Below are 12049 nucleotides of genomic sequence, written 5' to 3' on the forward strand. Positions count from 1 at the left end.
ATATATATATATATATATATATATATATATATACATATAAAGTCAATTTTGTTATTTCCTTTTCAATTTCAAAAATCATAAGACTAAATTAACTTAGTTTTACTTATATGTTCAATTAAACTTTCACTCAGTCCATGGCATTTAAAGTTAGAAATCATTTATATTGCAAAGATTGTTCCAAATAAGAAAATAATTAAGAAATCTCTTTCAGGTATATATATATATATATGTCTGGACAAATTAACATAAATGTTAGTGTTGGAACATAGTTCTTTTAGTGTCAAGTTCTACATTATGGTGAAAATAATTCAAAATACAGTCCATATAAAGTATAACAAATGAGTTTATTTCCTTCTGTAACTATAAATTGGTTGTAGGCGTACATTACAAATTACTTCAACTAAAATCCACTTGTTCAAGTTAGATGTGACAGCTCACACCTTAACTGATTTACTCTCTATCTTGAAAATCAATCTTTCTTCAAAATAATTTTGTATTTGTAATGTATTTCTAAATATGCTAGAAACCTCAAGTCACAGCCTTAAGTTTCTAGAATTTTTAAGCTTACTAAACCTTCCAATCTTAATGCTATCATTAAAATCCAGATCTAACTAGCTAACAAACAAATTACATTAAAAATATACAGCTTACAACAAGTACATCAGCATATATTGATGTAATGTAAAATGAAATATTCAGTTAAAATTCTTATTATTTTGTCTTAAGCATAACTAGCAATGTTGAACATGCCATATCAAATTCACCTCTTTGAACAGAATTAAATGCGATTTCATTCTATTCAAACAAGTTATAATTATCTTTTGTAAAGTTTATTCTTAAACTGAGCTATTCTGATGCTATAAATAATAAATATTGATGCCAAGTTTGTATGCCTTTATTTCCTTTAATCTTCTTTGACAATTTCAAGTTCTATTTTGTATTGTTTAAAAAATTTAAACTACAAATTATGTTATCTTCTAGCGATTGATTTCCAGGGTCTAATTCTGATTCCTTTATTTCAAAACTGCTCCTGTTTTAGAAAAAGAATTCAGGGTAAATGGCATCAAAAAGGAGCCATTGCAACCTTTGAAATAAGATATGAATAGAGAATCACTTACTGGTGAATGGCAGTAAAGACTGGTCAGGTGCAACATTAGCCTGATGTTACAATTTTCAGCAACATTAGATTTCCATAGAATATTTTAATGTGTAATTCAATTTTGACAAAACTTCATTATTTTCAACAAGTAACAGATAAATAAAACATCTTGGAAACATGCTCAGTTGTGTTTATATTTAAACTTAAATTTTTCTCAAGAGGCTGAAAACATTTGTTAATGCTTTTTAATATGTACTATATATAGATTTTTCTAAGGTTCATGTAACTTTTTCTGAAGTAAGATAATATAAATTCGATACAGAAAAATCTTGTCAGGTTAACTGAAATTCTTTATAACAGGGAAAAAACTATCTAAACTATCTGAAACAGCCACAACAGATTTTTAGTTTGTACCAGTTTAAAGAAAAGTACAAGTAAAACAGCTTTTAGAACCTTCTTTTCTGATGTTGCAATGGCTATCTTTCAAAAACAGATTATCAAATGTCTTTGTATTCCAATAACTTTTATGATATTACATGGTTTAGATATTAAGATATCAACCAAATGTTTATGAATGAATGAGTATATAAACACCAATATACATTTATATACGAGTTTTTAATTTGAGTTTACAAACTAGAAAATATTATACATAAAATAAATCACCAACACTGAATTCCCTTAAAAACATTTTAACATTATCAATGTAGTTTAGAATATACATACACACACATATACCTGTGAAATGAAAAACACTGTCATTACTAGCCAAAGCTATAACATGAGAAATTATGGCAGAAGTTATTCCTTGTAGACTTCACAGTTGTTTTAATTAGCAATATTTTGCTCTGTTCTATACAGCTAATACATATAATAAAATGAATAAAATCACACTTTCCCTAAGTTATGTTATTTATCACAGAAAATTATGATTACTGTATGTATATAGTTATCCACTTAAGATATTGGAATATTTTAATATTAAATTACCTTAACTGAAGTTTACAATTTCTCTGTCTTTTCTTTATTTTTCAACATGATTATTTCAATAATTCTACTTCATTTCTGCTTCTTCAAACTCAGGTTAATGAACTGCTTAAAAGCAAGTCATATTTTTTACGTGCAAGCTTTTGAATAATGAAGTATAGTCCTCCTATAGCCATAAGTAACAGTGGAGCTCCTACTCCAATGGATATTATTAGGATTACCATTAGTGACAGTCTTTCAGGAGGGGCTCTGCCATATCCAATTGCCACTGACCTATAATGGTTAGAAATTTAAATTACAATATTACAAAAGATAATAACTGAGAGAACAGATTATTACGTCTTTTAAATTAATAATCCTTTTATGTAATTTCTAACCTAATCAGTTTATAAATGGCCTGCCATTATAGTGAGCTCAGTTCAATCTGCTGTGGTTTCATATTACAACTCAAACGAGCATACTGACATGAAAAAGAACTATTATATAATGTATACCTAAATTCTGAAAATTACAAACAACAGGAAATCTATGGATAACAAATTTAAAAAAATGGATATATTAAGTATTTTCATCAAAAAAATTTTACTATTTATAAAGATTAACATTTTTTACTTACACCAAAAGGTAACTAAACACAACAGGATTATGAGTACATGCTTCAATAAATGCAATAATTATTACAAAACAATTAAACACGCATCTTTAAACAACTTCCATACTTTGAAGAAAATGTTTATGTTGGTACTTGTTATAATTTATACTTCTTGGAAAATATATATAAAAGTTTAGACAAGAAACTAAAATATAGTTAAAACATAAAAACACTTAATAAACTATGAATTTCAAAAGAACACTCACTTGAAAATCTAAGAAACTTCTGTGACATGAACATACACATATGAAGAAAGCTTCTTTACATACCAGTTTTTATATTATACAGCTAAATAAATTCCTGGATAAATCTACATCATGCTTAGAACTGTTCAAGATTCTGAACTACTTCAGCATCTTATATTCTATTTGCCTTTCTTAATGTTCTATAAAAACTGTCATACAATTTTAGGTTAAGTCATTTCCACTTTCCTCTGTATTCTTTTCTGAATCGAATATTCCATGTGGTTAACCTCCTGTCCTCAAAAAAACCCTCTATCACATGTTATTCAGATATTTAGATATTAGTAGCTACTACTGTCATAAAAATAAACATTATTATTATTTTTCCAACTGAGAAGCAACCAATATGTAGTCCTAAGATCAGGCAGAATGAGCTGTAAGTGTAGATGAAATTCCTTTTTTTAGTCATATCACAAATACAGCTTCCCATTAGTAATGAACCTTATTCTAAAGATTTGGACAGTTAATTCAAGGAAAACGAATTATCTCAAGTCTGTGAAAAATGCAAAGTGTTCAGTTATTGCTGTGTGTAACCATAAATGACAAAAATATGTTATACTCATCCAGAAAACCAAACTTTTTGTTACAGTTTTAGGTCCAGAGGGGTTTGCTAGATTAAAAAAAATTGTAGAATAAAAATTATGCATTTCACAAAAATTCTGTGTTTCATTCAAGCAGTCTCTCAGCTCATTCTTTTACAACTAAAACATGAAAGACCAATACTACAAAAAATACAACTACAGAAAAGTTTAACTGTGTTATAGAAATTTATAAATAGAATTTGCTCATAACTATACTCAATCATCTGTTATGGCAAATTATATATTTAGATATTCAAAACAGTTGTCAAATAGCAGTCAACCCAAGCATGGATAAATGAATGAATAAGAATGGCATAATATTCTGTTATTTCTTCTTTAATTCAATTCAAAAAATATAGCTTGAAATGCACTTTCACATTACAGCTACTGTTTAGTTTCAAACAAATTCTGTGAATATCTCCAGATATAATGTACAAGTTAAACCCAGCAATAATGCAATTAAATGAATAATCTTGTCTATTGATTTAATCAAAGGTGAAAAAAAAATTATTGAAAAATATACTTCCAATACTGTACTTCCCTCCTCTCACAAGATTAGCTATTCTTGTCCAGTGCTGCCCTCTGTATGCAATTTTTTCTTTGCGCATGCCACAAGCCTTCTGCTCCACCCTATTGGAATTGGATGATTCCAACATGCCTCTCATGTAAATCATATCATCATGTGTCACTTTTCCACAAATAGGAGTGTGACATAAGTGATGCATGTGATTCCCTCTATATGCCTCTACCAAATTATCACTTCTCGTTTGGCAGCGCTTGTGCTCAGACGTGTTCCTTTTTTGTTTGTTTGACATCAATTTTTAGTATACTCATGATGTGGTCTTCACTTATTTTCACTTCTAGTTTTTATTAAGACTGTTTCTTAACTTCAACTTTAATCCCAGTTTATTACAATCACATTGTTATTAATTCTTTCGATTATTAGTTCACTGTTACTCATTATGAATTCCGAAGTTCATGATACTACTTTGGGGGTTACATTTGCAACTAGCACTACGTCTCAGGCCTCAGGTGCAGGCAATCCGATGAGGGATTTATCCATGTTTATTTGCCAGGTGACTGAACGTTATATGAGTCAACCTCTGTTTCCAGACCTCACCCCACTTCCTTCAGAACAAGCTGAGCCTATTCAGGCAGACAAGAACTTGGATCACCTACTTACACCTCCTGATTTTGCCGAGCCTTCCCATGCCCCGCCTGAGAAGTCAGTTAGGTTAAATATGGTCTTTTTGGATTTAGTTTCTCAGATAGGTGACGTTTTATCCCTTTCCCCTATTTCCTATGACCGGTGTCCTTCCTTACTACCTAACCAATCTTCCCATCCCTCCTGAGTTTCCCCCCACTCAGATATTTGGGTTAATGATGACTAATTGCTTTACAATTTCATGAGCTTCAGATCAGTTTGTTCTTGCATATCATCATGTAGACTATCCTTTTCCTGGATCTGCAATTATTAGGTCCATTTTGCCTGTTTGGGGTGCAGCCCCCGAATCTCCTGTATGTCTTACCCGTGCCCAATTTCCCACCTTTGTCTTACCCTCACACTTCTTTACAGTATCTCTCTACATACCATCTTCTCTCTGAGGCTCTCCACAAAAATCCTGAGGGATTTTCTGGGGACTTCCTTTTCCTTCTTCTTCCACATTGGCTTGTTTGTCATCTTCAGCTCTGGCTTTACATACATGTTTTCTTTGTTGTTGGGACCTTGTAGGTCGTGCTGCGACCTTAACTCATGTCTCATTATCTTATCTTAGGGATTTATATATGGCTCCATGTTTGTGATGATACGTCTTTAACATGATCCCTGAGTCTGTAGAATCACGGGTTGCATCAGTACAACAACAGTTTACCCTTTCCAGTTTGCCCGTTTGTCTACACTGGAGTCCAATAGGGCACCTGTTGCCATTTTCCATCCCTGCCCTTCCCAGCTTTTACCTGTTCCTTCTTCTCAGGGTGCCTCGCCTCATTTTTTCTGTGATAACACATGTCACGTTGCCAACAGTATTGATGACTACCTGATGGGTTCTGGTCCGGTGGGAGCTCGGCTTGCTGGTTTTTCTTTTCACTGGCATTTTTTAATCATGAATCTTTGGGTTCTTCAAGTTTTCTCAGAAAGATTCCTGATCCCATAGTTTTCCCACCTCCTGTATCTCCTATATCTGTTCCTTCCCTCCACCTCAGGATCTCATGACCAGCCAGCATCTGTCAGAGGTTGTTCTGAAAGTACTATCTTCGCAGGCCATTGTACCTGTTCTACGTATTTCACCAAGTTTTTGTTCCAGACTCATGTTGTTCCCAATTACACCAGAGGCTGGAAGCCTGTCATCAAATTCTCCTCCCTCAATCTCTTTGTTCATCTGCCCCATTTTATCATGGAGTCATTTCTCACCCTATGGTGGATATTTCTAATTAACATAACATTGTATCTTAAAATATTCACCATATGAAACTTCATTTAATTTACACCTAAATTTTCTAATAATATTTTTTGTATTGAAGTCTCATTTTTAGTTATTCAATTTCCAGAATAGACAACAGAAGCAGAAATACAGAGTTCTTTTAATTCATCATTTACCTTCTTAAATTCTTATATGTGCTTTGAATATGGGATTAGGCTACTTTCTGTATTACTTGTGTTATATTTATCTAAGTTCATTAAAATTCTAAGGTTTTAAGGTTGTCCCATATTAAAAACACATTAACATATAAATGAGTTTTTAGATTGACAATTAAAATTTCGTTTTTAAACTTACAAATTATAGCACTATTTATATTTTTAATTTCTTAAGTTTCTGATACAAAGTTATCTGATTGACAGTATAACTGGCATCTACTGTCATTAAAAGTTTCTATTCTCAGTATCTTAGTTCTTTTCATATTATTTCATTAGTATCTTTTTAATATTTTTATTGACAATAGGCTGCTATTATGGCAAACATTTCATTCAGTTTTCCAGAACAATTTGTTACAGTATTTCTGACACCATTAATGAAGATTACTAAGTAAAGTTGTAACTGTTGGAAGTATTTTTTTGTCGTTGGTTGATTATGGTCAAATTGTCTTGTGTACAAAATAAAGTTGTTTATTAAACCCTTCTGAGTAGCACTACTGTAGTTAAAAAATCTATTAAATTCTTTTAATCTTATTTCTTGTTTTTCTTTTTAATTACTCTGAATTATTCTTCTAGCAAGGTTAAAGGGAATGCTTAATTTAATATGCCTCAAATGATTACAAAAGAAATTTAGATAAAAACTTCAGTTAGTTGTTTTATTTTATACAATATGTATTTTATCTTCATTATTTCCATGTTAGGTAATTTTTACATCTAAAAATGATAATTCACTCTTTTATATCTCCATTATACACTTACTGTATGGATGTAACTTATTTGAAATGATCCACAAATTGTTAAATTAGATTTTTACTCCCTGAAATGAAACAATTATTCTAACACATTCATCAGTTTTATATAAATATTCATAATCATCTAGACTAAAAAGATTATCAGCATATGTTGGAACTGTACTTATGCACATTGGTGTTCCTTTGTTTCAATGAAAAAAACTTTCATACTTAAAAATAAAATAACTATACATATATATTAGAAGTAGGTTAATTAATAGCCTACAGTCAAATGGGTTTCATGCATCTTGAATGTGATAAATTTGGGAATTTATCCAAACAGTATTCAATTATTTCTAGTCCCAAATCATCATCAGTATAAACACAAACATCACAAGTAACCATCATCATATTATTATGCATAGTCTGAGCTAGAGCTGGGCAATTAGTGGAATTTATTAATCGAAGGGCTCATTAACTGATTACATTTGATTAATCAATAAATATACACCCCTACCTTACAAGCAATAATAATAATAAAAAAGGTGTGTGCTACCTCTTAGTAATTTGTATTACTGCATCATCCTGATATGGTATTAAGATTTTTTTGATTAATTTTCAAATTACCTTTGGTTTTCTTTGATAAATTTCTTCTGAAGGTCAACATATGCTCATTTCCTATTTGGTGAATAAATCGCTAATGTCAACTAACAATCAACATTATATTTGTTCAAATGATATGCAGTAATCCCACACTGATCTTCTAGAAATAATGAAAATATGCTTTACTATCACCAATAAGAGTAATAGTTATTATTAAAAACATATCAGGATTGCAATTTGAAATAATAAAGTAGCCAATTAGCAAATTTATTTATGTATGTTGTTTGAATAGGATAAATAGAAAAATTATATTCAGTAAATATATCAGTAACCAGAATGTTTTGCAGTCACCTACTACACTCACTAAACAGTGAACTTACCTGATTTGTGACAATTTAATTTGGTGAACTTAAGAACGAAAAAAAAAAAGAGGAAAAACTCGTGTTTACACAACAAACATAGCAACTTAATAAAACTATAGTATATCCATTAAAGTCTAAAAACACCGTATTTAAACAAAAAAACCAAACATCAACAATATACCTATATTAATAAGCCTTAAACAATCTCCAGTCATGCAACTTCTTCATTTCCTACTGTATTCCTATATTCCAAAGATTGTACACTTGTTACTGTGTCTAAACTGTATGAGCTTATTTTATCTCAAGTTATATGATGTTTTCTCATTGAAGAAAATTTTGAAAGCTTTCAAACAAATATAATTTAAAACACAAATACCTTCACAACTCACAAACAAAAGGAGCTGAAGAGAATATCTACAGAAACTATAAAAAAAGTTAAACTCAAATATTTATTCTACTATTACATGATATAACTCTAACTCTTGCTCTCTCCAATCATGTTTAAAACGTCTTTCTAGCTGTGTTCTATCAGTACATGATTAAACTATTTGATGTGTCACCATAGTAAGGTTTCATAAAAAGCCAGTACAAAAACTCAGGGAAACACTGAGAAATCAAGAAGATAATATATTCTCAAGGGGTGATAGATTTTTAGCAAAAGTAGTTATTTTTGGAGATGGGCTGTAAAATTCTGAAATAAATCAGCTGGTATGCTGTTTTGTTTCCACGAAAAACTTTTGGCAGTTGTGCAGAAATGAAAGTATGAACTTAATTTTTCTTCATGAATGTCAGAAAATGACAAAATATCAATTCTACAATATTGTTGCGTCAGCGAGGTCACGTGACTAGTATCACGCCACTTCTTTCTCGAACCTTCTTGAATTGTCGGGAGATTACTAGATTGGGGGTAGTTTGGTATATATAAGATGGTCACAACGTGACGGGACAATTTATGTGTAGGTAATGAGTAATTGAACTGCAGTCAGAGAGAATATTGTGAGAAGTTCGTTGAGAATTATAGCGTTTGTTACAGAGTGACTGTTGAAATTAAGTGTATCGTAAAGTTGTATTCGGAAAGAATAAACCAGTTTTATTTATGAAAGGACTTGTGTCTCTAAAGTTTCGTTGGAACGAAGTTACGGAAAATTAACTAACGAACGGAGACGTAACAATATTTTGAGCTAAAATTTAAATACTGTTAGAACAAATATATAAATTGACTTTAAAATTTACACTTTACTTGATATTTGAGTAGTCAGAAAGTTGGCAGAGAGTGTTGCCTTCCATCTAATCAGCATTTCAATATTAAAGACAGTGGCATATAAAAGCTTCACAATAAAGACAGGGTGAGCAAGTTTAGTGACAACAGAAATTAACCAAAAACTCAAAACTTAAGCCCCCCATTATGTAGCTCTGCGCTTAACAACAAACAAACATATGGGTAATATTTTGATTATTTAGACAGTTGTATTAATTGAAAACTATACCTTTGAAGAGTTTATTATTTTTGTGACAATCCATTTAATTGTAATATTTATTAATCAAGTACTTTTAGTTAGTTAAATCATTGCTGTGTTTTTTGCAAAGCACATAGGACCAGTACTTTTGAATTGAGTTTCAAGTGGTACAAGCCAATGAGAATGGTGATACATTCCTACTAAATGGGACGCCAGTTCATCACAGGTTAACCCCCAACTAACAGCTGGGTAGACTGGAACAAGTGGGGTTTGAATAGTTTTTAGATGCGGTTTTAGAAGGTCATTGAGAAACTTGCCCAGTCAGCTCATTTCACTACTTACTCCTACTACAACAGGACACAACAGCACGTTGCAGGCCAGCCTTGAACTCACAACCATCTGACTACAACTCCAAAGTGTAAAGCCACTGAGCCATGCTACCCCATTCAATTACTTTACAAGAAACTAGTCGATGTAATCGCTGCTTCTAGGTAGTCGATTAAATCGCCTAGCTCTAGTCTGAGCTGGTAAATTTTTAAGAAAACTCACAGTGGCTTTGATGTAGGTTTGAATACCTTTTAGATGCAGTTTAGAAGGTCATTGACAAACTTGCTCAGTCAGCTCATTTCACTACTTACTCCTGCTACAGTAGGAAATGAAGATATTAAAGCTGGTTCCTTAATCTGTAAATAACCATTTCTTAATTTTGAAAAAGTAATGTTAATTCCTAACTTTTATGAATTTTAGGTAAGATATAAAAATGATTTCTTTTTATGAAATAAACAATCATATTTTGCCACAAACTTTTTAATTTGAATAATTTTCGATCTCAGATGTCTGCCTTAATTTTTTTGTACCAACATACCCATACATTGGAATAAGAACTTCTTTTTTGTCACAAGGAGTTACTTTTCCAACAAAGCTGAAATTTCAGATATCACTTAACCACGAGGTGTATTGTCACTGAGCGACTAGTGATACTATAAAATATGTATGATTTTTGAAAATTTTTATGAATGAAAATTTAGAATCTTTAAATGGACATTTCATTATTGTTTTGTTTTTTTCTGGCAGGAGGTCCTCTACTTTAGAGTGAATGCTGTCACTATTGTTTGCTCCCTCTACACAAATTGATTCTGCACCACTGTACATATAGTAGTCTTACATCATAATTACCATGGTAGTGCCATTATCTGCTTCTTTTATTACTATCTCTTTCCTTTGTGATGACCTAAGTTACTCAGTTTTTGATTTCTAGTAAATTAGGTTTAAGTACCTGTAATTTTTCAATTTAATAACAAATGGGGTTCAGTTTGTTATACTGTATCCACTCTGATTTACTTATTGATACATACATACATGTACACATACACACTAGAACCCCAGTTTTATCAGTTTGTTGGTACACTTGAATTTGTAATTCCTAAAGTTATAATGGACTCATAAGGTATAGTATCCATGTGGCTATTATACCAGATACTGGGCCATGCCATTTTGAACTACCTGAAATATCTTTAATATTTATGACTTATAAGTACATTCTTATTTCTGCCATTTAAAGCTCAATTTATTTTCTTCAGTTTTCAATATTTGTTTCTGAGCAAAATTAATATTTATCTTTATGCATATTTTACAGTTTCTCTAAGTGCTGAATTATTTTGTCACTTTGCCAATCCAAATTGGTTGAAGTGAAACATTTCACTTCAACCATTGGCCAGGGTTGGTTGGTTTCATATACTTAGCTATTCTTTTCTCTTGCTAAAATATTATTTTTATATTATGTTCAAACCAATCTGCATATGTTTCGAAGGAACTAGAATACACTATTATACACTAAATAAATATTTTGACTGGCCAATTATTTTAGTATTCACTTGATACTACAAATAAAAATTCAAATTTCTTTTAATGAAATATCTGTAAATAAATAATGCATATTAATAAATAATTAACATTTTTAAGCAGTACATTTGCTTTTTGATATAATAAGTATCTTTAGTTTTGGTATACATCTTAGATCACTAAAAGCCTAAGTAAGAATCACTTATCTCCACAAATTAAAATTTAACTTGGAATTTAAGAACTTTTATGAAAAAACTATTTCCAACAGTAACAATATCAAATCACTTAAAGGTATAGTAAATCTACACAAAAGTTAGCACTAGATATTAATAACTTACCATGAAGTGTAGTTAGTTTTTAAGTAAAATCCATCTCCAGCAGAGCCAAAAGAAACATTAAATGCTGACATAGAATTGTTATCAGAAGGTCCAAAAAATGCTTTTACAATACTAAAGGGTTGTGAGGTATTGGTGTACTGTATCCCATAGGTACTAGAATCAGATGAATGAGCTATTGTTCTTTTGTAATTAGTGTAGCAAACAGGCTTCCAATGTAAATAACCTCCAGAACCATTAGAACGGCTAGATGGAGTTGTCAAGACATATCTCTGAAAGTATATTATTTCTAGTAAATATGGAACAACCAACAGTCAAGTGATATATTGTAATGAAAGTTATGAGTAAAATTTCCTTTAATCTAGAAGTGCCCAAAGTAAAATGAACTAATGAACTAGAATTGACTGGTATGACAGGATATTTAGAAGATCAAGAAAGTTGGTGAAACAGGAAAATAGGACATCAAAAGCGATGTATGAGAAAAGGTTGGCTGAAAATGTAAAAATTAATAGTAAGGATTTCTTTA

General features: G+C 30.9%; 1 protein-coding gene across 6 annotated transcripts in view; it reads right to left on the minus strand.

Annotated features, from left to right (window-relative positions):
• Nucleotides 1-325: 325 nt before the first annotated feature.
• Nucleotides 326-12049, minus strand: part of LOC106473639 (glycosylated lysosomal membrane protein A-like) — a 40974-nt gene continuing 29250 nt past the window's right edge. For 3 of the 6 annotated variants that reach the window (XM_022402044.1, XM_022402043.1, XM_022402039.1), the window contains 2 exons: nucleotides 11527-11795; nucleotides 326-2359 (listed from right to left, as the gene is read on the minus strand). In XM_022402044.1, coding sequence (XP_022257752.1) covers nucleotides 2179-2359; nucleotides 11527-11795 — 450 coding nt within the window. In that variant the 3' untranslated portion in view covers nucleotides 326-2178. Of the gene's footprint in view, nucleotides 2360-7551; nucleotides 7603-7639; nucleotides 7688-11526; nucleotides 11796-12049 lie in introns of those variants that run through there. The other 3 variants (XR_002613744.1, XM_022402040.1, XM_022402042.1) reach the window with 3 other exon arrangements.

The sequence above is a fragment of the Limulus polyphemus genome, unplaced genomic scaffold (genome assembly GCF_000517525.1).
Source record: "Limulus polyphemus unplaced genomic scaffold, Limulus_polyphemus-2.1.2 Scaffold6359, whole genome shotgun sequence".
NCBI lineage: Eukaryota > Metazoa > Arthropoda > Merostomata > Xiphosura > Limulidae > Limulus > Limulus polyphemus.